At 55.2% G+C, this 26,837-nt stretch overlaps 1 protein-coding gene across 2 annotated transcripts in view; it reads left to right on the top strand.

Moving 5' to 3' along the window:
* RCAN1 (regulator of calcineurin 1) overlaps positions 1–26,837 on the top strand; it is a 64,458-nt gene that overhangs the window by 32,045 nt on the left and 5,576 nt on the right. The window contains exon 1 of one of the 2 annotated variants that reach the window (XM_037040599.1): positions 24,092–24,391. The exons of the other annotated variant lie outside the window; for it this stretch is intronic. Coding sequence (XP_036896494.1) covers positions 24,305–24,391 — 87 coding nt within the window. The 5' untranslated portion in view covers positions 24,092–24,304. Of the gene's footprint in view, positions 1–24,091; positions 24,392–26,837 lie in introns of those variants that run through there. 2 annotated transcript variants of the gene reach the window in all.

The raw sequence follows: 26,837 nt of genomic DNA, 5'->3' as shown, positions 1-26,837 counted from the left end.
AGGGCGTGAACGAAGGCCTTGTCTTTGGGGGGAGGCTGAAGCTGCCTCCTGGCCTGGTGGGGAGGGGGCCGAGGGGTCCAGGTAGCACCGAGGGGAGAGGTTCACCCAAGCTCCTCCACCTTGGTGGTTTAGCGTGTGGAAGTTGGAGTCAGTGCCCTCACTGAAGACTCCGGGGTTTAAACGGAGTGAAACATCTGCTGAGGCAACCAGCCGTGAGCAGAAGCCATCTGAGATCACACAGGGCGGGTCTGTGGTGGCACCAGCGGGCCCGGTGTTGTGATGTCCAGTCACTGGAACCGGTGAGCAGGCGAGGGGTGGAAATTTGGCAAAGCAAGCGTGGTAACAGGCCGTGCTGGAGGGCGCCAGCCAACCGAAGCAAAATCCTTTCATCTCAATGGGCGATATCAAGAGATTAGCTAAGTAATCCGAGTGCGTGACTTCATGCTCCCGGCCTGTCCCACCTCCCTCCCTCGGTCACCATCGCTGTGCCAGAGCCAGTCCAGGAAGGACTGAGACAAAAAAGAGATGGGAAAGATCTGACCCCCAGATTGGAGGGCCTCTGCCGAAACCCCACGAGAGGGGTTGCGTCTGGCACGCAGAATTGCCGGCAGACGTGGGCTCGGATCTAGGAGCAAGGCTCCCCCACTGCATGGAACTTAGATGATGAAGCTGGAGGAAACCTTGGCCATCAAGCTCAGTAGTTTTGAAATGGTCTCTCTTTCTCTCTCTCTTTTTTTTTTTTTGCTTTTTATTGTTTTTAATGAGATACTTTTAAATGAACTTCTCCAGTGACCCCGACACACACACAGAGCAAAGCAGTACAGCCCACTGTGCGGAGGGACCTGCCCTCAGCCCACCCCCAGCTCCCCTTCTGCACCCCTGAACCGCGTGGCCTCCAGCGCAGAGGATTTTCCCGGTGTGTGATCTGCGACACCGAGCCGGAGCAGGGCCCGCAGGGTTGGGGCTGCACCCCATCCCACTGCATCTGTTGGCACCGTTCTTCCCCAGGTCACCCTCTGTGAAGCAGCAGGTCCCAGACCAAAAGTCTCGTGTGTGCACCTTTGACATTCCAGCCCCTCTGGGGCGGGGCGGGCGCCACCACGCACCCCCACCCCCCCGCCCCCGCCGAGAGTTCAACCCCAGGCTTTCCTGCCTTCGGCTCTCAGGGGTCTCATGTCCACTGGGGAGCTCACTGGCCACCCAGCCTCCTGTCCCAGGAACCGCTGGGCGTGCATCTCCCTGGCGATGAGAGGGCTCTTCCCAGGCAGGATGAGGATGAGGGCCTCTGCCGGGTCCCCGTCATTGACTGCGTTACTGATAATTGCATTAGGCCTTTGACAGGCACGCAAGTAAACGCAGTTTGATGTCATTTACCGGGTTAAATACATTTCCATAATGATTTCTTGTAAAGCCACTTAACATTTTTATCTGTATTCTCTGCATAGTCTTAATTTAAAGTGAATTGATTGGCATCATTAGGGAAATTTGATTTTTTGAATTAAAAGTACCTTCATGCCTTGACATGATGCTTATTCTAAAGAGGTGGATGTAAGTTTAATGTCCACAGGCTACATTTAATCAATTTTAAGTGGTGACTTATTTTTTTATTTCAGCATAATTTTATCAGAATGCCAACCCATGTCCTGCCACATTTAAACATGTTTCATTCATTCATGCAGCAGCTTCCCTCTGGGAATTCTTCATAGTCATGATTACTTTTTTGTAGGTTTTTTTTGTAAAGTTTGCAACTGCTTGAGTGCATAGCACACAGAGGGAAGCTGGGACTCCATCCTGGGGGCCCAGAGCCTCTCCCCGCCCCACCCACCCCCAACACCTCCTCCTTTCACTCTGCATTTGCCTGACGATGTGGAACTGGGGTGGGGGCAGTCATGTTTGTTGGGGGAGCTGCAGATTCGGTACAAGCACCAACTGTTTCTCCCCCTGAGCCACATGAAGGCAGCTGCCCATCTGGCACCGCCCCACCCCAGATGCAGCAGACCGGCTCCTTAAAACCAGGACACCATGCGGCCATCACGGTGACCCGGTCAGGATCAGGGCGCCAGCCCGACGCTGCACTGCCCGGGGTCCTGAGGTTCCGTCCCCAGTCCCCCTTCCTACGCGTGGCATCCTTTGCAGCACAGGGGCCGGTGGAGGTGGAGCACCCAGAGCAAGTTGACAGCTTTAGTCTCCATGACAGACGTGTGGAGCGGGGATCAGCTTCACCGACAAGCCCGCCCTGCGTGCGCTCGCCCAGCATCTGAGGGCCACGCGTCCAGTCCGGTGGTCATAGGGGAGAGCGTGGACTCGCGTTGGCCTGGGACCCTGGAGCACGAGCAGCAACCTGGGATTTCCTGTCCAACCCAGAACTTGAAGAGCCGGGACTGGAGGGGAGTCCTGTGTCCACAGAGCCTGCTGAGGGGTGGGGCTGCAGGGCTGCTTTGAGCGGGAGGGGTGGTGGGGGACAGCATAGCCCCTGCTACGGGCAGTGGCGACAGAATACCTCTGAGTTAACAGCCAGGGCTAACTGGCATCGGCCCAGTGCGGCTTCTCTCCCTTTCATCCACGGGTCACTCAGTAACTAGCCTTTTTGTGAAGTCAGCCAGAAAGAAGCTCACATTTCTGGAAAATTCTTGCCATTCTGCTTTCAGGCACTTGAACCAGCCAGGTAAAACCAGCAGCGGTATTTTTAACTGGTGGCGGAAGGGGAGCCTCCCAAACACACCGGTGTGCACGCAGAGCGTGGAATCGCGTCTCAGAGAAGTGGGCGGTGGGGCAGGTGCCCGCCGTTTCTGCACCAGGAGTGGTGGCTCAGGAGTGGACTTGGGGGGTCGTTCTTCTTTGTACTAAAGATAAAAATTTTAAAGAAACTGGTTATCGAAAACAGTTTCCGGGCGTACAGTGGGAGCTTCCTTCCTGTGTCCGCACATATCGTGGTTTCAGCTGGTGAGCTTCCAGCGTGCGCTTTCCCGTGCGACCAGAGCGGGGGGCTGGATGGACCCTTTTCTGTTTCTTCATTTCTCAAATCCCTCGGGAGCGAGTTGGCTTCCTCCCTGAGCTCATTGTGCTTCCTGAACACGGCTCGTTCGTCTGCCGTCTTCCGGCACATTTCCAGCTACTACGTGAACTATTGAAACTGGTAAACACTTGCAAAATAGTTTCCATCGTAAAATCCTGTTCTCATCATTCAAAGCTGTGCCACAGCCCTCCTTTTCCAGGGAAGCCGTCCAATGCACAGAGGCCCCACAGAAGTCAGAGACCTTGAGGCGGCATCGACGTGGATAGTGTTGTTCGCTCCTGCTCTTTCTCCTCCGTTTTTATTCTTACTGTCTGTCACCTGTTTGCTCATCGTCTTGTGGGAGGTTCGGAACTGGCCTCCTCAAGAACCTTCCAGCCTACCCGGGGCCACTGGGGGCCGGCAGGGGGCTGGGGGAGGTGTGCGTCCTCGCTGCTCTGTCCAGGGCCGCCTCCCCTGCCTGCTTGCCCTCTGGGCCCCTCGTCAGCTGCCCCTCCAGACCAGACGGCCCCCTAAGAGTCACAGATTAAGCAATCTCTGCGATGCAGTTAGGCAGACTTGGGGTTTGTGTGACGGTGCTTGAAAATGATCAGACCCGACTTCTTGGAATACAAGACCAGTTTGGGGGACAGTTGTTTCAATGCTCTTTACCCTTTCTCTGTTCAGAGCCAGAGACCCAAATGGCTCACCAATCAAGTTACATTTGCTGACTCATTGCAGGAACTGGGTGCATGCCCGGGCACCTGCCGGGCCTTTTCTCCCCATCCCAAGGATTCATGGGAAGGCGTGTTTGGGTGTGGCCACCCTGGGGAGCACTCAGAGGGCATGGGTTTCATGCTGACTTGCCACTTCGGGGTGCATGACCTTGGGCGAGGGATCTGAGCTCACCCTTTCCACAAAGGGAAGGAGGGATGCTAGAACCTTCCTTGTGCCCTCTGAAGACATGTCAGGGCGCACACAGGAGCCCCCCCACATGCAAGGGGACCTCATGAACGCACCGTGGGTGGAGCTTGGCTGCAGCTCACAGTTGCCATCAGTCTGACAGTCTCCCCGAGCCTCAGCCACCCTGCGCTGCATGTGGTGGATTCGGTGTGGAGTGCAAGGTTACAGCAGCCCCGAGCCCGAGGTCTGCTGTCTTCCCAAAGCCTTTGACTTCTGCTTTTCTCCAGCACACGCTTCATCCGGTGTCTGTGCAGGGCTTCCTCAAACGTGACGTCTTCCGTAGAGTGGCCAGAGTCTTGTCAAGTGTCTGCCACACTTGAAGAACTGCGTGTCTTCCATCAGTAGCGTGGGGCCCACAGGCACCTCCTTGGCAGCTTGAACTTGTCAACAGTGTGTCACTGGCTGGGAGGGACCATTCTTTACTAACTTAAGAACCTATGTTAGGCTGGGAGCAATTTCACTGGCGCTTTGCTCCAGATTCTGCTTCTGAGTCAGATGTCCAGGGGAGTTAGGCGTGACTGGTAGCCTTAGTCCCGCGTCTACAGAGCAGGCCCATCTCGGAGCGTGGGTCGGGTCCCAGGGGGTGTGCAGGCACCTGCCCTGGTACCTGGGAGAAAGCACGCCTTCAGTTGGCGCTGCCTGTTCTTCCCCATCTTTGTCATCATCACTGCTGCTAAGTCTGTGAATGTCATCTTCTCCGAGAATCGGATTCCGCCTCTTCTCCTCTTTTAAGTGCATTAAACGTGGAAGTGGTTTTAGTGTTCGTTATCTTTAAAAAGTACCTGGACACTTTAAAACCTCACCATGTGACCCTTGCTCACACGCACCCTGCTCTGTCATTCAGTTTACCTTCATGCCCAGGCATGGAGCAAAGTGTGTTATTAAATGCAGGTGGGGGTTTCAGGTGCCGGGTTGGGTTTGTTTCTGGCCTCCCCCTGAGTCACCACTGACGGGAGTAGTCACATGATCTGGGCCAGTCTTTTCACAAATTAAATCAAAACACCCCGGGCGCCACCTCCCGCCCTCCGAACGCCTGCGGCTGTTGTGGAGTGAGTGATGGTGCTTCTGAAACCCGTGGGTGGGAGGAGGGAGCTGAGGGGCGTGTCTGGCCGAAAGGACAGTGTGGTCCTCAAGCCGGAAAATACAGGATGTATCCCCACGATTCAGCGGCAGTGCCGGAAAGTCAGGCGACCAACCTGACCCGGGCTGTCCCCCAGTGAGAAACAAAAGCTCCGGCGATGCCCAGTTCGCCTGGAGGGTGGCGGGGCGCCTCTCTGCTCCCCCTCTCCAGCCCCGTGCGAGCTGTTCTAGGTGTGTCCCCAACAGACCGCATTGCAGTGACCTCAGAACCAGCCCACGTCCGAGAGAGTCTGTGGTGTGCTTGTAGGGCTGGAGCGTGAAGTTTTTCATCAGATCTCGCTCTTGAAAAATGGTTAAAATCAAATTATGGATTTTCGACTAGTGTGGGTTATATGCTTCCTTGTAAAAACTGTTTTATACCCCGTCTATTTAGATGTGGTACAGGTTTGTTTGAAATACTCTGTTGGCTTTTCGCTGTGTTTTTCCTTATGGCTCTTTCCTGTGGGGGGTTCAAACCCATGCAGAAGCAGAGGACAGTGCGCAAGACCCCACAGCCCCTCCTCACCGCCAGCCTCCACGGGTGTCAGCTCCCGAAGGGCTCCTCCCCCCACCCCACAGGGTGAGGGGTTTTAAACACGCCCCCAGGTATCATATCATTCCAATTATGTGCCTCTCTAAGAGATAAAGACTCCTTCCTGCCCTGGCTGGCCCTGGCTGGTGTAGCTCAGTGGATTGAGCACGGGCCTGTGAACCAGAGGATTGCGGTTCGATTCCCAGTCAGGGCACATGCCTGGGTTGTGGGCCAGTTCCCAGCAGGGGACTCACGAGAGGCAACCATACATTGATATTTCTCTCCCTCTCTCCTTCCCTCCCCCTCTACAGATAAATAAATAAAATCTTATGTATATATATAGATAGATAGATAGAGAGCAAGAGAGAGAGAGACTCCTTTCTAAACCATAGATACATACAAGTACTTAACATCAAACAAACATCCTGTGCTCACATTTTCCTGTGGCTCCATGAGTCTGTTTTTGTGACGTGTGCGTTTGAATTGAACCAGATGAGACACACCCACTGCACTGATTGACAGGACTCTTCTGTCGGCCCCGTCTGGGTTCCCTGGCACAGCCGTTTGAGTCTGAACTGGGCCGTTGGTCTGGCAGACACCGTCGCCCAGCCTGGAAGCAGGGGCAGCACCCCGACAGCCCCCGTGACCGCACCCCCTTCTCCCTCCCGCTGCTACAGTGAAATCCCAGGTCTCAGGGGACGGGTCAGAATCAGAGCGTCTGGTCTTGCTTTCGTGTTCCTGAGGGGTCCTCTTGCTGACCTCTGCGGTGCCTGGGCAGCTATGTACTGAGGGGCGGGCTTGTTCCTGGTCTCCAGTGTGAACAGTGGAACGATACGCAGAACCCAGAAATATACGATACACATCCCAGCTTACACAATTCCCCACCAGCTTTCTAAACCCTCAAGGTTTTAGCAGCCATGGCTGACCTGGCCGCTCAAGTCACCGTCTCCCTGGGGTTTCAGCACCCAACACATAACTCAGTTCGAAAGATTTTTCCAAAAATATGTCTTAGTGGGTACTAGAACCTGCAAGAGTCTAATAAAAGAATGATTTTTAGGTGAAAAGTGGTTGTATGATTCAGAATGGTTTCACATTTTAAAATAGAAACATGCTTTGTGGAAGGCTAACTGGGAAGGAAAAATAATTCTAAGTCTCAAAGAAAAGATATGAATATGAAAAATAACCAGGGAGGGAGTGGCTTGTTTACTCTCTTCCCACAAAGCTCCAAGTAGAGATCTGAAATGGGTGTTGTTTCCCAGAGAACACGGTCATTTTAAAGCATCTCTCTTCCTCCAAGCAGGAGCAAAGTGAAGCATTTTCAGGTACTCCCTGTTCCTTTTGCCGATAGTGTGAAAAACCAGGCAGCGGCTGCAGATTGCGAAGCCCTTCCCCTGGAGCAGCTGGGCACCCTGCAGCCGCTCACCCCCTCCCAGCCGTGCCGCTCCCTGAGCCTTTCGGTCTGAAAGACTGGGCTTTATAGCACATCTGCTCCACCACGAGGGGCTCTGACTCTGGACTTGAACTCGGTGAGCTGTGGTCCTGCACCCAGCACCGTGCTCCCGACTCCCATCCTGGGGAACAGGATGTCCCTGAGAACCGAGGACCCGTGGCCGTCTGGGGAATTCAAGGGCAGAAGAGGGTTTGGGACCTGGAGTGAAGACGTGAAACCTGCGCCCGGGTTTCTGGGTTCTGCGTGTCGTTCCACCTCTTCTGTGGACTGGCCTGCCTCCGAATCGTTTCAGGGGATGAGAACAGAGGAGCCGTGGTGAGTCCACCTGGAAAACGGCAGTGTGGCGGGAGGCAGTCAGAAGAAGGTTCCGGGACCAGCAGGGGCTGCTGTCAGCAGGGGGCGGGGCTGTCCCTCGCTGGGGATCCCGCAGAGCCTCGGGCACAGGGCTCCTGGCTCCCTGCTCCGGCTCCTCTCGTCCTCTTTTCCAGCCCTAAGTTTGAGATGGAATTGGAAGCACCGTAGAGCGAAAGCACTGAGGCCTTTATGTGGTCGGTGCTCCCTGCCATCAGATGGAGGGCTTCTGCATCCTCTGCCCCTGCACCCGGATGGGGACTCTGGCCCAGGGCCCGTGGGTCAGAGCCACGCCACGTGGGCCTTCAGGAGAGGCACCACTCCCTGCGTTGGGCGAGGCTCCAGGAAGGGTCCCTGAAGTCCGGAGGGACCGTGAGGGAACACGTGAGGGAGCATGCTGCCAGTCCCCCAGTGTCCTGCTGAGTCTGCAGCACTGCCTCTAGGAGCTGGGTGGGGGGAGGCTGGAAGCACGCAGGCCACCAGCAGCCCTGCACTTGGCAGGGAGTCAGTGCGTGGCTTCGTTGTCCGTGCGAGCAGTCACATTAATCAAGTGATAAGTCACCTCCTCCCTGTCTGTTAGGCTTGGTGAGCATGCAGGCACTTGGTAGTTACTGCCTGGGACACATCTCCGTGTGTGAGTGTGTGTGTGAGTGTGTATTTTCATCGGCACATCTGAGGGAGTCAGTTCATGTGCTCACACTCCCATTGAACAGCCATCAACTCTGATACCCCTGGCAACCTGGGAACATTTTCTTGGGAAGAATCCTATAAAGCAGGTTCCCCCTGGTTTGCCATTTCTGACAACCAGGGCGCAAGTTACCCCAGGGCAGCTTGACACCCCCACCCTCTGGCAGGGTAATGACCCACGCGTTCCTCCTCCTTCCCCGCCCTAGCCCAGGCTTCTCAACCTGCAGTGTGCCTGGACTGAGTGCTTGTGACCCCCCCATGCCCCTGTGCTGAAACCTAACCCCAGTGTGAGGGTATCAGGAGGCGGGGCCTCGGGGGGGGGGGATTCAGTCATAAGGGCAGAGCCTCGTGATTGGGATCAGTGTTCTTATTGGAGAGACCCCAGAGCATCCCCTCGTCCTTCCGTCCACCCTGTAAGGGCACATCGAGAAGACAGCCACCTGTGAGCCTGGAAACAGGTTCACACCAGGCTCTGAATCTGCCAGGGCCTTGACCTTGGACTTCCAGCCTCCAGAACTGGGTGAAATCCGTGTCTGTTGTTAAACGCCGCCAGTCTCCTGTCCCTGTCACAGGAGCCCCACCAGACTGGGACAGTGTGATGGGAGTCACCTGGGGCCCTGGTTAAAACGCACACTCCACTCAGGGGTCTGCATCCCTCCCACCCCGCAGGCTCAGGGACACCGTGTGGGCCAAGGCCGGAGCCTCAGGATGAACCGCACTGACCGGCAGAGTCAGGAAAGAGCCAAACCCAAAAGCGTGTCGCCACCTGACACTGGTACTCAAAGCCCTCCTGCGTCCTCGACCTCGAATCTCTGGATATCTGATAACACCCCCTCCTCGGGGCTGGGGAATGGCCCAGGGGTGGCAAGCCTAAGAAGCACATGGCATGAGCCCCTGCTGACCCCCCCACCTTGTGCCTGGGGCCACACTCCCCCCTCTGAGGGCATGGCTAGGTGCCCATGCTCCACCAAAGCCCCAGAAAGGGCTGGCAGTGCCTTCCCGTCCTCTGTCGGTGGGGCCCCTCTCAGTATGAGGTCAATCTCGAACCCCTGATCACCAAAGTCTTCTCGTGGGACCCCCAAGCCAATGGGCTGTTAGGTCTTCACTGGTTTTTTACCTGTGACCTCACCCTCCACCGTGTGGGGAAAAGGCTCAGAAAGTTCGGAAGAGCAGGAGGGGATTTTGGCTGTAAGAACCCAGGGAGCTCAGCAGGCTCCGTGAACGCAGGCAAAGAGGTTTTCGAGTTCCTGGAGGCTGATTGAAAGAAGGAAGGTTGGTTCACTGGGAGACCATCCCAGACGGGAGGGACACTTCAGCAGTGTCTGGACACTTCTGGCCGAGTGCCAGACCCCAGGTTCCGGGCCAGCTGGGGAATTGGCGAGCCCAGTGACGACTTCCTCCTCCTTCGATTGTCCCAGTGGAAATAGGTTACCTCCTTCGTTGGCTATTTTATTCCCATGGAATTTTCAGCAAGTCAGCATCATTATTTTAAGATCCTAGGAAATATGATTCAGGGATTGTCATTCTATTTTCCAAGGAAGAAACTGTTATGGATATTTCCTGCAAGGGTGAATATCCATGAACTTTCCAGCGAGCAGCCAGCCAGCCGACCCTCCACGCTGCATTCGGAACGTGGAGAGCATACGTACCCTCCACGGTTTTCTTCTCAGAATGCGCACCTTCGAGGGGTCTCTGTTTTCCTTGGGTCTTTGTTTAGGGAATAAAAGAACCCCATTCAAATGATCGCCAAGACTGTGGCATTTGAAAAAGCAAGTTTAATCGCTGTCATGGACTCACCTGTCTTACTTTATCAACCACAGGGGGTCGTGTGCTTTTGCACACACGAATGACCATCTCCCGGCGCAGCATCAGATGAAGGCAGGGTGTGAATCTCCCCGATACACGGCAAAGTGGGGGGGCACCAGCAAACCTGTCCGCCCCCATCCCTGTCCAGTCTTTCCCTGCAGGGGCTTTTCCACGCAAACACGGAGGCCAGTGCAGGCGGGAATGGGAACAGGGCTCCCTCAGAGGCCTCATGAGAGGGTGTTCGGTAGGAGCGGTGGTTCGAGGCCGGCTCGTTTTAGATCGCCCCGTGGGCTTCAGTGGGAGGCTGTGTTCGCACCCCAGGGCTGCCGTGAGAGGGCGCCACAACCTGGGGGGCAGAACTCACTCCCCCCAGCTCAGGAGGCAGAGGGCCAGGGTCAAGGTGCCAGCCTCTCTCTGAAGCCTCTCTTTCGGGCTTGCAGACAGCCGCTTCCTTGCTGTGTCTCCACACTGACTCCCTCTGTGCTCGTGTCCCCGCTGTCCCTCTGTGGGCCTGTAGCCCATCTTCTCACCAGGACACAGGTCTGTAGGGTTACGGCCACCCTGACGAAGCCATCGGACTTCGGTGACTTTTCAAAGGCCCATCCCCAAATAGGGTCGCATGCTGGGGTTCTGGGGCTTAGGACTTCAGCCTGTGAATTCAGGGGCACAGGGGGACACACTTTAGCCCATGACCAAGGTCATGGAAACCGCTGTGCAACTGCAACACTGTTTCTTGGGCTCAGGTGATGCAGCGAAGCTGTTTCTGTCCAAGATCAGTTCTGTTTTCCTCTCAGTGGGGACGGCACGCCTGGCCCTTTGTTGTGGAAAAGTTGTCACCACATCACCTGATTCTCTCAGTGATGCTCTGTGCCCCTGGAGGGTGTTTACTCCGTGAGAAGGCATCTTTAGAAATGTATCTGGGATGTTCCGCAGAGAGCAGAGTGGACCTTGGCCACTTAAGAGTCCTGGCTGTGCGTCCCCCATTCCCACTTGCTCCTCCTCGCCATGCCTAGGTGTGCTGCCTGCAGGCACCGCCACCAGAATGGCCACGTGTCCCCAGGGGACTGTCGGCTCCTCAAGGAACCTTGATGGGTTTGTTTCTGGGCTCAGCACCTGGCACCAGCAGTGCCTGGCCCCTGGTAGATACTCAATGGATAGAGATGATGGATGGAGGGATGGATGGATGACAGATAGATGGATAGATGGGTGGATGATGGATGGTTGAATTGATAAAAATGTCAGACCACTTCACACCCACCTCCACTCAGATGTGTTTCAGAAGACTGTCAGCCATTACGGCTACAGCCCCCTGCGAGCCCTGGTCGTTTTCCTCCCCACCCCCGTCCGCCGCGGCCCTGCAAGGACCTCGCTGTGGAAGCCACCAGTGGAGTCGGACCTCACTCTGCTGCGTGTGGGGAGCGGGGCAGGGCTGTGCAGCCTGTTGTACTCGGCCCGGGGGCGGGGCACCAGCACCACTTGGCTGTGGGAGAGGATTGATCTTCCAAGTTTCCCTCCCCCCTCTGTCCTCATGCAGTCCTGGGCAATGACCCTGATCTGAGCAGCCACAGCAAGCCCTCTGGTACAGGTGTGCTTGAACTCGGAAGCAGATTAGAACATCTCCCGAACCACTGCCAGGTCAGAAAGTGAGCACTGCTGGAAAGAAATAAAAATAATAATTTATAAAGTCCCAGACTGCCCGAGAGAGTGCCTTCATGGACTCACCTTTGTGACCGTGGCTGCCCGGCCAAGGCTCCCAGCACTCTGACTCCCTCCTCTCACCCGGCTAGCCCCTGTGAGGCCAGGGACAGGGCAAGGCCAGGCACACCAGGACACACACGGAGCACTCGTGGACGCAGCTGCCCGGTCACTGGCCACGACGCACGGCTTTCTTTCATCAAACAGGGTGCAGGCGGCGACGAGCCCATGGCAATGAGAGACTTCAGATGTGACCCATGACCATGGGTTTCGCCAGGGTCTGACCAATGGAATCCCAGTGCTGCTCACCTGGGGGTGTGGCCACAAGCCCATTCATTGGCGGCGAGATTCAACCAAGTTGCCAAACCTACATAGAATAAGAAGCAAGCTCACAAAATAAGCACAGAGCGGAAGCATGCCCGTCTTTGTAATTGCTTATATTCTGTTACAGGCCTTTCCTCTAGTTTACAGTGTAAACTTGGTCGAAGTGAAGTTTTTATTTAGGAGGCGCTGGGCTGGAATTTAATGTTCTTTTGCCAGCACAGTCTGCACTGAGCAGAAGCAAGTTTTCCAAGAGACGCAGAATTTCCTAGCAGCTTTCTGAATTCTCATGAATAATGTTTTTCAGTTAAAACATTTCTCGTGATGTAAGCAAAAATTTCAGGTTTATCACAACATAGTTGAAGACAAAGATTTGTAAAGTTCCGTGATGGTGTTTAAATTATATCTCCATGGAGCTGTTTAAAAAGTACTATGTTTGTATTTCAAAGTTTTCAGTACGGAAGAGGATCTAAGTCCTGAACATCTGCCGACTCGACCTTTCTGAGCATTTTCTTCACCCTTTAAAAGCCACGCTTTCCCAGTGGGCGTCCGAAGCCCCCACATGCCCATGTATGGGGTCAGTCAAGGCCCTTACAGAAGTCAGAGGAGCGGCATTGGGTTAAGAGAGCTGATTTCACTCTCAATGTGTTGATTGCACAGCCCTCACCTAGCCCGTGTCTACCCGTGCAGAGCAAACCCGTGTGCAGCCGTGGGAGCTGGAACTGCCCCGGAGAGAACACGCGTCTACTGTCCCCCGTCAGTGCTGTGTGGGGCACTGCATATGCCCCACCTCCGCCCTCAAGTGCCAGGGGCCGGCGGGGCACATCACGGGGCGCCCTCTTGTGGCCGGGACAGGAGCTCTGGGTCTTCCCCTCTTGGCGAAGACCCTGCTCCAGTCCCGAGGGCCCCACCCTCAGGGCCTCCTCCAAACCTGGTCACGTCCCCAAGCCCCTGCTTTCTGACGCCAACACCACCACACAGTGAGTTTGGGCTTCAGCGTGTGGGTCTGGGGGAGGCAGGGTTCAATCCGAAGCAGCGGGCAAGGCACTCCGTAACTTTGCTTGCGCGTCTGGCCTCTTCCGGCAGGTTTTCCCTCTTTCTGCTGAGACTATGTGTTTCCAAATTCTCTGTCTCCTGGGGGTATTTCTGTGGGGCAGGCAGGGAGGAGATGACGCAGGCGCGCACAGAGCCCTGGGCCCAGCGGCCACCTGGCTGCCCACACCAGGCCTTCTCTCGACTCCACTGAGTGTGCCCCACTCTCTGGAGGTGCTGGGACAGTCCCCAGGCCTGGCTCAGTCTGCCGAGATACCAGGTGCTGGGCGGGGGCGGGGGCGAGGGCAAGGGCGAGGATGCAGCAGGGCGTGAGCCCCCCGTGACCCAAGTCCACCCTTAAGTCCACGGTCCTGCCCTCAGCATAGACCTTCCAACAGCATGGCCCGCAGACGCAGGGGCAGGGGCGGGGGGTGTTCCTCCGGCAGACAGGCCTCTGTTCGTCCTGAAAGTCGTTTTGAAGAAGTCCCGCGTGCATGACTCCTCGAGTTTTCCACCTTTTTGATTTTCCAGATGGGAACGAAGCAAGCTGCCCACGCCTTTCCTGTTTCCCGCGTTCTCGGGAAAAGCACACTGTCTTTCCAACACCTGACATGAAACCGAGCATTTCTTGTAAAGCCTGTATCTCGGGGAAACCCAGCGCTGTTCCGGACCTGCCTGGGCCCCGTGCGTGGGGGTCGCTGAGCGCCCCCTGCTGCCTCTGGGCGGGAGAGCCGGCGGGGCCCCTGTTGGTGCGCATCTGAGCCCGTGTGTTGTCCTCACCCGCAAAGGCAGCAGGCTCTTGGGCTGCAAGGACTTCTCCTTCGCGCTCACGCTGGTGGTAACTTCCTCACATGAGCTTCATAAATGAACAATCGTGCGCCTGTCGACAGTATATTAGCAGCAGCGTTGGGTTTTTTTCCAATCATTTAATGTTCAGTTTTACCAGTACATGATTTTAAGTAAAAGCCTGTTTATTTTGAAACCAAGAAAATGGTACCTACCATTTTTTTTAACGTATGAAACTTAATGGTTAGGAAGAAATGGCAAAGGAGTACGGAGTCAATGTTTTCATGTCATTTCTTCTTAGAGCCAACACGCTGCAAGCCCTCCACGTGCCGGCAGGTGTTCAGAGCAGCTGTCAGAAGGCAGGTTGGCTTTTCTATGGAAAAGGGTGAATACTTGCCCGGCGCGGTTTCTGGCCATTTCCTCAGTCACTGAAATGCTTATGTTACCCATTTCTGTCTATAAATGACCTTCTCTTACCGCTGTATAGGGCAAAGCGGGTCAGGGAGCATGTGGTACCTGAGGGGGTGTCATTTTGTCCGAGACTGACCAACATCTTTCAGCGTTTCCACGCATGTTTCCACGGAGCAGTTGACATCTGGACAGTGTCCCCTTGGACCTGCTGGGAAAGGCCATTCTTTCCTGATGAATGAGAAGCTGAATGAATGTGTTTGGCATGCTGGGGCTATTCTTAGGATGTTAGAACAAGCCTGCTTAAATTTAGATTTCAGAGTCATTACCCTCCGGGAAGGTACTGGAACTGTTACGGAAAACCCATGGGAGGCACCAGGGTTGAGCAGGACCGGGGGTGAGGTGGGGGGTCTGCAGGCATTTGGGGAGGGGGGTGGTTTCTTTGCTTTTGCCTTTGGTTTTGTTCCCCCAGACTGCAGGCTGCTGAGCAGTGTAGAACGCCAAGGACAGGGCTGCTCGAGGGAGACCCGCTTCATCCAAAATGTGATGAGTGTAACAGCTGAGAAACACAGAGGAACCCCCAGACCCCCAGGGTGCCAGGGCGTAGAGGGTCTTCCCGCCTGGCCCAGCCAGCTCCTGGCACGGAAGTGTGACCTGGGGGTCCCCACGGATGGTGGCCATGTTTTCCATCCACCCTGGCCCCACACTGCAGCGCTTTTTGTCCGAAACCACAAGGAGCCCACACCTGCTTCCTCATTTCTGCGGGGACTTTCTGAGTCACAGCTCGGGTCAGTTTTCCGTGGGGGCTGGGGCTGTGGACTGCAACCACACAGGCCTCGGTTCGAAGACGTCCGGCCGGGTGCAGGTCGTTTCCGAAGCCCCGGCCGGTCTGGAAGTGCCGGGGCCCCTGTGCTGGCCGGCACAGACTGCCCATTGTGCAAGGCCACACTCGCCCACGAGAGCGGGAGGCAGAGTCGCGCTGGCACTGTTCTGCAGAACTACCTCCCTCGGGGGGACATCCTAGGTCCACTTCCTATTACAGGGACACAAGGCCGCCATGAATTCGGTGGCTGGAAACAGCACGGCTTCTGGGTTTGCAGTCCCAGAGGCCAGGAGTGCACGCTCCGCCTTGGTGGGCTGAAACCACCCTGACACCCCCTCCCAGGTCTGGAGGCTGCAGCCCCCGCCACTCCAGCCCCTGCTGCCGTCTGAGGCCGACTCCCACTCTGCCGAGCCCCCCGCCAGTCCAAGGCCCTCTCCCAGCTCCAGTCACAGCTGTGACTTTAACTCAGTCACAGCTGCACCTGCCAGGACAGGTGACTTATTCACAGGGTGCAGGGACGAGGACGTGGGCATCTTCGAGGGGTCATTCTTCAGCCTCGCCACCTAAGCCCCATGTTTACGGGATGAACAGCAGACACCCTCCCAGAACTTTCTGGCACTAGTGTCCTTTCTAGACGTGAGGTCAGTCTGTGCCTTGGCCTCCACACGGTGCATTCTGTTCGTCCTTGTTTCTCAGGCGAAGAAGCTGGAGCAGGAGCTAAGACCTTCCCCTGGGCCCCGCCGCTGAGTGGGACACAGTCCCCAGACTCCTGGCAGGGGGCAGCCCCAACTCCGCCCGATGGTTCAGTTCGAAGGACCGATCAGTCAGGCATTTCACAGATAAAGACCATTGGCAGCAGAGATCGTCACAGAAAAGCAAAACACGTGTTATCTAGTGAGATCTCCGTTTTCAAAGGCAAGAAATGGGATGCTTTCAGCAGTCGGCATTCCGCAATATTAATGGGTTGAAAACGCCAGGTTTGGGAGTTGTGAAGGGGAAATACAGGGCAAAGAAGGGAAAGGCCAGATGCCCTCCCGACCAGAATTTCATCTTACACGGTGTGGCTGGTGACCCTGGCCTGCCCCTGACCATCAGCACAAAAGGAAAAATGGGCGTGTGGACAACCCGACAAGTCCAAAGAAACACAGAGAAAAATACTGTGTTCTTTGTTGCTACCATGTGTATTTTTTCTTTTCACCCACGTGGACTCAAGACGATAAAGATTACTTTGTAACCTGCTTCTCTCTCTTAACAGCAAGTCCTGAACGTCTTTCCATGTCATTAAATAGTCTTTACCTGCTTGTGGGAGTGGGCTCTTCGGTCTGGGCCGGCTTCAGCCGGTCCCTGATTGGACGTGTAGGTTGTTTCTACTGTGCTATTTGCGTAAACAGCACCGCAGAGAATGTGTCTGCGTTTAGATCTTTGCCCGCAGCCGGCACCATTTCCTTAGAACCGACCCCAGGGAGGGGATCTATTGGGTCAGTGTTCAGGGTCGGCGGGCGGGCCTTGTGCTGCAAGCGCCAGCTGTTGAGTTTGCTGCTTACTTAGCCACGTTCCTCCGAGTTCCTTGCACGGACAGATGAGCTAATGATGTGGAGTAGAATCAGCAGTAGCTTTGTGGTGCCCACTTTGGAGTCCGTCGCATTTGTGAGAAATTTTAAATGATTAACTTAGGGCATAGATCTTTGAACTTGGGTCTGATTGGTTGGTCAGTTAGTTGGGTGATTGGTTGCTTGGTTAGTTGGGTGGTTGGTTGCTTGGTTGGTGGATACTGTGACACACAGTATCCCTTCAGGAATAAAAGATGTGTCTCCCAGCTGCCCCTGGCTGTCACCCCTTCAGGGATGACTTTGGCTCAGAAGAGCCACCTTCCCAAGTCCTCCCCTTCTCAAGGTGGCCCCGGTCCCCCAGGGGACTAGTGTGAGTGTGTCAAGGCCTAGTGCTGTGCTCCGACTAGGGTGGTCCCTCTCCAGGACCCCGACAGGGTCAGGGAGGCCTCCAGTGGGGCCACACTGCCCTTCCACTGCCCCCTCTGCTCGGTCCCACTTTATACCCCTCCCCTGCTCTCTTCTGCCCCTCCTTCCCAGGGTCCGACCCTAATAAACCCCCTGCACAAGGACCCCTGACCCAGGGTCTGGAAGCAGCCCATGCCTGTTGGGTTGTTGGTTGTAGGGGGTTGGCAGAGTCGGGGTGGGCTCAGCAGCCCCCCCAGCAGGTGGTCACTGTGCAGAGGGCAATGGCATCGCCTGGAGCTCCCTCGGGAGGGAAGAGCCCAGCAGCTCGGACTCAGAGGAGGGTATCTGAGAAGGACGGGGTGAGGCACCGTCTTCCAACAGCTCCATCGTCACCCTGAGGGTGTGGGTCAGGCTGCGGCCTCGATTTGTGCAAGAGCAGTAGTTGAAGACACTATATTTTCAAAATGATCTTTTTAAAAACCATTAGAATATCACCCTGAAATGCCAGGATCTCAGTGTAGGTGCAGGCCACCTCTCCTGCCACGCTGTCCCGTGCCTGTCACGCCCAGGCCTTCCTGCCGCAAGCACCGTTGGCCGGTTCTGCAAAGCCTCCGAATGCCTCGGGGCTGGGGTTCTCCCCGCACCAACCGCCTGCCCGGTGCGGCCCACTCACGTCTCCCTGACCCGTGCTAAGGAGGCAGGCGGCTGCAGCCTGCAAACACCGGAGCAGAATCAGGGTCATCCCGGGTTCACGTCTCCACTGTCCCCTTGCATGGCAGTTTGATTTCAGTGGTGGGAGAGCACCTTGCAGGTGCGCAGGAAATCACCCAGGGAAACGGGGACCAGCAAAGGGCCAGGGACAGGGAAGAACTGCGTGTGGGGAGGGGGATGCATGCGCTCGGAGTATGTCCGTCGCCCGCAGCAGGTAGTGCTTGATGTGCGACCCTTCGGGGCCCCACGGGGAGCCTGGTTCTCAGCCAGGCACCTCTGTTTTCGATGATTCGCCCAATCAGGGCCCAAACCTCAGACGCCCGTGGGGTCTGGAGCCGCGGGGCCACCAGGGTCTGGATGGCACAGGTTTAGCCACCGGTGCAGAAGGATGTGTCCCCAGAGTTTGGTCACGTGACACGAGCGCCCAGTCCCCTGAGGAGGGGACTCGGCCCCAGGGCTCCCTGTTTCGGTGGCAGAGGCTGCTGTTGGCGGTGTGGTGGGGTCCTGTCTGGTCCGTGGTGCAGTCCGCGGTTTTCTGGGGTTTGTTTTGACTGAGCGGGATGCCCTCATGGGACTCAGTGCCATGCGACTTCTGAGGAACCAGTGAAGACGATAACGAGCCGTGGGAACAGCGTGGCGTGGCCCGCTGGTACATCTCGCCACAGACAGCGACGCGGCGGGGGAAGAGGGCGAAGCTCCCTGTCCTGCCCGGCCCCTGGCCAAACCGACTCTGAGCTTTTATTTTATTCTATTCTTTTAAGATTCTACTTATTTATTTTTAGAGAGAGGGGGAGGGAGGGAGAAAGACAAGGAGCTTCTCCCACCCCCACCAGGTGCCTGGCCCAGGGCCAACTTTGATCTGTCAAACCGGGGGCTCAGGCTGAGCGAGGCGTTCCTCCCTGGGACAAAGGATTCACAGGTTGCCCTTGGCCATTTCTTTCTCCTTCCTCCGTGACCTTCTCAGTGACCTTCTCACCTTTTGATCGTGTGCCGATGGCTCAGCCAGTCACTTGCTGGTCTCCATAGGGCCCTTGCGTCATCCCGATTCCCTGGCAGAAGCTGTCAGGATGACATGGCCCTGCCCGGCAGCAGCCATCACCCTGGCCTGGGCGAAGGGCCGGGCTTTTCCGTCAGCGTGAAGGTTGGCGGGCAGAACTCACACCTGGGCTGCAGAGGGTTTTACTTGGTGGGCCTGAGTCAGTCCAGGGCGGGGCCGGCTGCCTAGTATGAAAATGACAGGTAAGCAGGGCTGGTGGGTGAGGGCCACGCAGCAGGCCACCCCCAGCCCATCCCTGCCTGCCCAGGTGTCTGTCCCTGGGACAGAGTCCCCTTCGGGATCGCACCCTGCCCTAGGGTGGCATTGGAGCACAGCTAAACTCTCGCACTAAAGCTGGGTGGTGCGGGGAGGGGCAGTCGGAAGAGAGCCAGCGAGGAGGGGTGCATGAGGGTGCCCAGGCCCCGGGCTCCTCTAGGTCCCCGTCGCAGCCCTGGGTCCAGAGCACCTGTGGGTCTCGTCCGCAAGGGCAGCTTGGTTTGCTCGTGGGGGCTTCTCCACCTTAATCGACACAGACTGCAGTTGCCCAGAGGTTCCGGGGGGCGGTTAGTCTTAGGAACCGTGGAAAGACTGAAGTCACAAGAAAGACGAGTCAATGGGACTCAACAAACGAGACAATATCTTGTAGGAGCTCTGCCCTCTCTGAGGTGTAAATCGTAACCCACTCTTCCTCCCTAATTTTCCCAGCCCTTTGGTTACTTTGTGTCATTCTGTTTCATGTCTTCCTTCAGTCCCTTCATTTCTTTAATGACTGCAGTTTTTTTTTATGTGCATGATAAGCTTTAACACGACACAACTGCCCTTCTTCTGAAAGGGGTGCTCGCCAAGCCCCCCATCCTGCCCACTCTTTCCAGCACAGGCACCGACAGCCCATCCACGTATTGTTACATGTCGTCACCGGAAGCCCTGCGTCACCCTGACGGGCGGCGCATCTGCAGCCTGTCTTTGACGGGTCCCTGCCAACTCTCAAGTGGTATTTCAGGCGTCTTTTCTTTTTTCCAAGTGTGAGCACTGTGCCAGGCTGATGAATAGCATTCCTTCCACGTTACCCCGCGAGTTCTGGAGATGAACGCTTGTTTCCTGGAGGCCGGTCTTTCCGTTTCGGACTGCGCGTTCTTGGACAGCACCCGCTGCGTGGGAGAGCCCCACCTCGCCCGTCTCTCCAGGGGCTTCTGCTCAGCACCCTCCTGGTCAGAAGGGAGGGCTGTCCGCTTTGTTTTACATTCTCCCTGAAGTGGGGGCCCTCCCTGAGGCCCCTCAGATTCCACCAGTAACGCAGCGCTGCTCAGGGTAAGTGTGCACCCAAGCTCAGACCTGCCTCCGGAGCCCATTCCCCAGGGGCCCTGGAAGGGCACAGAAATGGAAATCCCATCACAGATCGAAAAGAATCGTTTCCTGTCCTCTTTCTCACATTCGATCGTCCTGAGGGCGCTAGAGAAGCCTGGGCATTTAATCACACTACCGATTAGCCGAAGGGTCTCCAAACATTTTTTATCACAAACTTCACCAGTAGAAGATTTTTTAGTACAAATCGAAGCAGTTTATTTGTAAATTCTAGACAGTGGCTACTCGACACCAGGCCTCTTATAGGAACACTCCCAAAATAGGCATTTAACAGAGACCGGGGACACGTATGGAGTTGAGTGTGTTCTGCCCGCACATCCCAGGACTGTGGAGACCACTGCATTGTGGAGACCCACGAGAAAAACCACAAGTCTGCATCGTGCCCCGTGGGCTGGGGTGTGAGCCCCACGGCAAGGATGGAGAAAGCACAGCCAGGCGAGTGACAAAAGCCGCAGACGCAGACTCCCTCCAGTCAGGAACACGAATGGCTGTGGCCCCTCATGCTGGCGGTTGCTCGCCGCTCACCTGCCTCAGGTGCGCCCTCCCTGGTGCCGTCTGGTGCAGGGAGGTGGAGCACCTCCCTGGTGCTCACTGTAACCCAGGCGGGGCGTCTTCGTCCCCCACCCCCAGAGGTTTCGGTCGGTTCACAGCCCATCCCCCCACCCCTGGCTCCAGGCAGTTAATTATTTGGTTTCTGTCACTAGAGGTTCGTTTGGACTTCCCTTTATTTATTATTATTATTGTATAAGTTGTAGGTACACAACATTATAACTTGACAACTGTGTCCACTACCAAGTTGTCACCCCCAAAGGTCCAATTACCACCCATCACCATACAGGTGACCCCTTCACCCAGCTCCCCATCCCCCACATCCCCCAACCCCCTTCCCCTCTGTCCCAGAATTTGGTTTGGTCCCCTTTGTTCTCAATTCCACATGTGAGTGAAGTCACACGTATTTGTCTTCCCTTCCGTATCACCTCACTGAGTGCCGCAGACTCGCAGTCCCTCCGTAGTGTCACAAACGGCGAGGTTCCGCTCCACGTTGTGACCGAGCAGCGTTCCATTGTACACCTGCCCCTTGTCGCCTTTATCCATTCGGCCACCAGTGGACACTCGGGTTGTACTCGAGTCTCGGCTGCTGCAGCTAATGCTGCAGTGAACGCAGGAGTGCATTTCAAATCAGCGTCTGCGTTTCCTTCGGAAGAATACCCACAAGGAGAAGCGCCGGAGCACGGTGGCTCTGGTCTTCCTTTTTCAAGGAAACAGCCCACCGTTTGTTTGCGGTGGCTGTACCAATTTACATGCCCACCGAGAAGGGTTCCCTGTTCCCCACATCATGCCCACAGCTGTTATTTCTTGTCATTTTCGTAATAGTCATTTAACAGGTGTGAGGTGATGTCTCATTGTGGTGTTGATTTGTAGTTCCCTAGTAATTAATAACTTTGAGCATCTGTTCACATACCTGCTGGCCCTCTGTAGGTCTTTGGGAAAATGTCTGCTCAGACCCTCTGAGCGTTTTTTAACGACATGGTTGGTTTTTCTGGTGTCGAATTGGGTAAACCCATCACATGCCTGATGCCTAATCCCGTGTGCGGTTCACAGACGTCATCTCCCGTCCAGCCCGTTGCCTCCTCATCCTGGTGGTGATTTCCTTTGCTGCATAGGAGCTTTTGAGTTTGAAGGAGTCCCATTTGTTTACTCTGAAAGTCAGTTTCTTTAATACTTGCTTTGGGGGCAGTCTTTATTCCCAGTGGGGAAAATCACTATTTACAAAGTGAATCATTTTTCCTAGGACGTTTAGAGACCCACGAGGTCCAGGCTCACGTGTGATAGACGTGCGGTCCCGGGGCGGGCCTTCCTGCACACACACGGTCAGGTCGGTAGTAAGTGGAAGGGCGTCGGGGAGAGGGAATGCAGCACTGCCTCTGGGCACAGGGACCGGCGTCCGTGCCCGTGGCCACCCAGGCCGATGGAGCCATGCGGCTCAGCCTGGCACACCGAAAACCGGAGTCTGCTCTGCACCGTCCCTCTGAGGCAGAGGACCTGCGCTGGTGGGCCCGGGTACCGTTGGGGGCTGATGATGTTTCCCACACAGCATCCTGTCCACCCCCCCTCACAGTTGACCACTGGTCTGAGCCCCTCCCTTGATGTAGAAATGGGAACACCGAGTTCACTGATTTTGATCCAGGCGGCACTTAAAATCAGTTCAGAGGCAGGCACAGAATTATACGTTCTCTGAAACTTCCAGGCAGCCCAGTGAGAGATGGGTCATCCCTGGTTCGTGTCTGTGCACGAGGACAGTCGGTCAGTCTCCGAATATCTGACCCTTCCTTTCCTCTTTTCACCCGTATAGTGGTTGCAGATTTGGGGAGTTCAGCACTGGTATCTCAGGTGAACAGAAACGTTCCACAGTCGCCCGGCACCTGAACTGGAACTTCGTGCTGGCGTGTTTTACCAGAGAAGACAGCGAAATTCACCTCCTCCCCTCCACTGATCGCCCTTCAACTGTTTGCCACAGTGGACCGGAGCGGGGGACACCCGGGGGAGGTCCAGCCCCTCTGGAGGGTGCAGTGCAGCCCCGAGTGCCCACCCTCCCCGCCCCTTCCCCCTTAGCTGTCCCCAACACCTCCCGGACCCACACCCCCAGCAGCTCCACCAAGGGCTCCCTGCGCCCCCAGGACACGCTGCGTCCGGCACTGGGCACCTCAGTCCCAGCACCCGCTCCCCTCCCCAGTACCCCCTGCCGTTCCCCCTGGGTGCTCGATGCACACCATTTCATTCACGGTGTTCCAATGTTTTCTAGAATATGTTCAGGTAGATCTTTTCGGGTTGGGAGTCACGGGTAATTTGGCAAAGCAAACACCATACCCAGTTTCTTACATAACTCTCCAGTAGGCAGTGAGGCCCGGTGCAAGGAAACTAAGTAACACTCACTCATCCAAGACTTTGCTTTTCCTTTTTTTTTTTTTTTTGTGGAGGAATTAGTGTTCTGACTTTTTTTTTTCCGCCTCATATATTCTTTGTATTTTTGGCCGACTCTGCAAAAGTGAATAATGGCAGGTTTCCATTGGACTTTTGGAAGCTTGCAAGGTGCCCCTGTGTGTCTGCACTGGAGAATGCGTTCAGGTGGTAACGAACCTGGGGAAAGTGGGAGGGACCCAGGACCCAGACTAACGAGAGGATCTAAACTAGTCAGGTGCCTGAAAGGTCCAGCCATCACAGGTACTCCCAGAAGCAAACCTGAGAAAGGCCGGCCGGACTAGCTTCCCAGCGGCACTGAGCATTCCTTCCACTCTACCTTCCATTCCTAGTCAAAAAAAAATTTAGTCTAGGAGTCTTGCAGCCGGGGACTTCTGAATGCTTTTCTCAACTTCACACACTGGATTCTTTTAAATGTTCTGTTGCTTCCTCCAAACTCAGTAGCTGCGACGAAATGATCAAAGCGTTGCCTATTGCTAGCTTTCAGATCACAGTAATAGAGTTTCCCAGCGAAAATTCTGTCATTGCACAAGTTCCTCCGGCCGCAGCGCCAGTGTGGGCAATACAAGTGGGCATCGGGGCATTCGCCCAACAAAGTTGAGTTCCGGGGGCGGGGGGGGGGGCATATTTCACAATGAACTCCACTGTTTTCTTTAACAGCGCAGTTCATTGACCAAGATGCTTCAGATGTTTTCTTTACTGCCCCAGTATGAAACTTTTATTGTTCTTCAGGAAATAGCAGGGATCACACCGCTGGCCAGGGCCAGGGTCCAGGTTTCCCCGAAGCCTTGAAAACCCCCTGGAGGCTAATAACTGCTCCCCGCGGACCTTCCTCCTCTTCTGTGGTAACATTTTCCGTCTTAGGGAGGGTCGCCCCCTGAGCGCACTGGAGCGCGGGGTCTGAGCAAGAGTGGAATTACTACCAGTGGAAAGTATGTTGCAGGAGCCGGAGAGGCAGCTGCAGAGAACCTCGCAGATCTTTCCATCCTGCCGGGGGCAGCGTTAATTAGCATAGGGAAACTGACTAAGGTGTTGACGTCACCTCTTTCCAGCAGAAACTCACACTCTGTCCCTGTCCGCTGGAGCTTGCAGGGCTTGACTCAGGGATTCGCTGTCCAAACAGGATGCGCTGGAAGCGGCGCTTCGCCCCGAGGGGGCTGGGCCGCCGCGGCGCTTTATAAGCAGCGGCTCCGCGGACAGCCCCCAGCCGCTCGCCCACTCGCTCACTCGCAAGGCAGCCTGGCTCTCGCGCTTGACCCGGGTGCGTCTCCGGTGTGCTACCTGTCAGGAAGGAAGATGCATTTTAGGAATTTTAACTACAGTTTTAGCTCCTTGATTGCCTGTGTGGCAAACAGTGATGTCTTCAGCGAAAGCGAAACAAGGGTAAGGCTTCTTATATGATGTGGTTTTTGAGAGTTTTCAAAGCATTACATTAACTGGGACTATTAACTGAAATATTGGGGGGGGGGGCAGTATGTGGATCTCTTGTGGGCTTGGGGCTTTTGAAATAGTCCAAAATACTCTAAGCCTTACAAATCAACAGCTGTTGCCTAAGGAGTTAACTGTGAGGGATTTTTAAAGTTCTCAGGATTTTAAAACATCCAGACCCCTTAACCGAGGCGGCAGGCTCGGGGCATTGGGGGGTTTTCATTCCTGTGAGCGTTTCAGAAGTTCTTAGTGAATGGGACGTTTCCCTCTGGCATCTAGAGTTCAGAATAATTTGATTTTATCTTAGGAAATGAGTGCTGTAAAGGCATTTGCGTGTTTGCAGTAATTCCAGATTTCTCTAGCTTGAGAAAATGCAGCCATAGCAAATAATAAAACCGAATAAATAAGTGTGGGGTAAGTGTACCTCCTGGGAAGAAGCTCTCAATGTTTGTAATTAATATAATTAGTCACTTTCATTACTATAATTTTCTTCATGATGAGGATGTAAGGTTTTCATCAGTACCGCCCCAGCTATCTCAGTGATCTTTACCAATATTGTGTAGGAATGAATTACCAATACTGTGTAGGAATGGATTCTGTATGTTCCATCTGGGGGGTGGTGCTCAAGTAACTTGCTGTATAGTCATAGCCATATTGGATGTAGGAAGGTTTCTTTTTCTTTCTTTAATCAAATTTAACTCCATAAGTATAAATAGTAAGCTTGCCAGCCCAGGCTGTAGGTTTTGAACTAGATATTAGAGCACATTCTATGTTCAAAAGGACAACATGTGTTTACTATTAGCCTGATGTGAATAAAATTGCCAATTTAGCAAAGTAGAGATGCCACCGAGCCCTACGATAGGGAGAAACCAGCCGTCAGAACAGGTCGGAGCATTTTGAAAAGAACCACACAGCAGTAACGTGGATTTGAAAGCTCACGTTCATTCACTTGGGTTCTGGTCCTGAGCCCTGACTTGGAGTCTAAAAATACGCGTCCAAGTCATCTCTCCTACATTATGAATCATAACTTCAAAACTGCACAGTGGGTCACAGTGCCTACTGATGAGGTCATGTGAGACGCCAAGTTTGCGCGGGCACCTGTGCCAAGACCTTGCCCACACCAAGGCGAGGCGGGGAAAGCTGCAGGGGCCCCGTGCCGCCCGGCCTGAGTGTCTGCTCTGCCGTCTTTCTCGGTCTTTGCCTCTGCTGAGGCCTCAGGGAAAAGTCGCAGGCATGGCTTTGAACTAGAGAAAAGCCAGGGGATTCAAAGAGCCAAGGTTTGTGTGGTCCCCCTGCCCCTCCACAACCTGCCTGGTGGGGTCACCCAGCGACTGGCACACAGGACCTGCTCGCAGCCCTGCGGGGGGGAGCAGACACGTCCCCACAGGCCCGTTCCCGGCACTCAGCATTCCAGAGGATGCTCTCTCGGTTTGGCAGCCTCCCTCCCCTCTGCAGGAACAGGGCGTCGTCCCATAGGTCTCCGGGGCCCTTGGCGGGCCGGCTCCTTCCTGCATCACTCACCTGTGTGCAGGGCACACTGCCCCACCACTCTCTTCAGCCAGAAAATATGGCCACCAAGAGTCTGTGCCTAGTCCTCCAGGTTCCAGCTGTCTGTCCGTCAACACCCTCTCCAGCTGGAACCCAGAGGGACTGCAGTGGGTACCCAGCGCCCCCTAAACAACCCCGCACAAACACCTCCAGGCCGGGGAGCTCCCCTCAGAACCCGCTCACGAGGCCGATGGGCTCTCTCCTGAATGTAAATGTGAGACCCTTGAACTGGGCATCCCCGGCCTGAGCCCTCGGGATGTGCTTATAATCACCCCCAGGCAGGTCACACTGCAGGCGAGCCCGCGTGTTGAAGCCGGCGTGCAGGCCTGGCTCCGCTTGCGGTGCAGTGGTTCTGAGACCAGTGTTGTGTTAGAGTTAAAGAGCAACAGATCGAGTGAGGAAGCAGTAGTGGGTTGTTCTTTTTTCAATTTGAAGTACAAGGCTTCTCATTCATAAATAACTTCGTTGTTTTCCAAGCCAGTAACCATGGTGTTCTCAGGTCAGTTCCACTGCTTACAATCCCCAGAGACACACCTGCTGGACACGGGACTCTGTCTGTGGTTGCAGTGGTGGGCACGGAGCTCCCGTCCGTCAGGCCAGAGGGTGACAGGTGGCCAGAGTGCACTTTGTGGATGCTCATTGTCCTTGAAGAAGAATGTGTCTGTGGCCACGGGGAGTGTTTGAGTATTGGAGTGGGTCTGCTGAGTGAGTTTAGTTGGTCGTACATTCTTCCTTTCTTACGAAACCATCTGTGATCACATTAAAAGGGCAGCGCGCAGAATCTCGTGAGCGGGGAGGGGCTCGCTCTCTCCACTCCAAGAAGTCAGGAGATCTGGAGAGGACCAGTGACCTG

The sequence above is a fragment of the Sturnira hondurensis genome, unplaced genomic scaffold (assembly GCF_014824575.4).
Source record: "Sturnira hondurensis isolate 20B ecotype Veracruz unplaced genomic scaffold, ASM1482457v3 Scaffold0002640, whole genome shotgun sequence".
Taxonomy (NCBI): Eukaryota; Metazoa; Chordata; class Mammalia; order Chiroptera; family Phyllostomidae; genus Sturnira; species Sturnira hondurensis.
The sequence above is the reverse complement of the archived record's forward strand: the minus strand, read 5'-3'. Positions and strand labels throughout refer to the sequence as shown.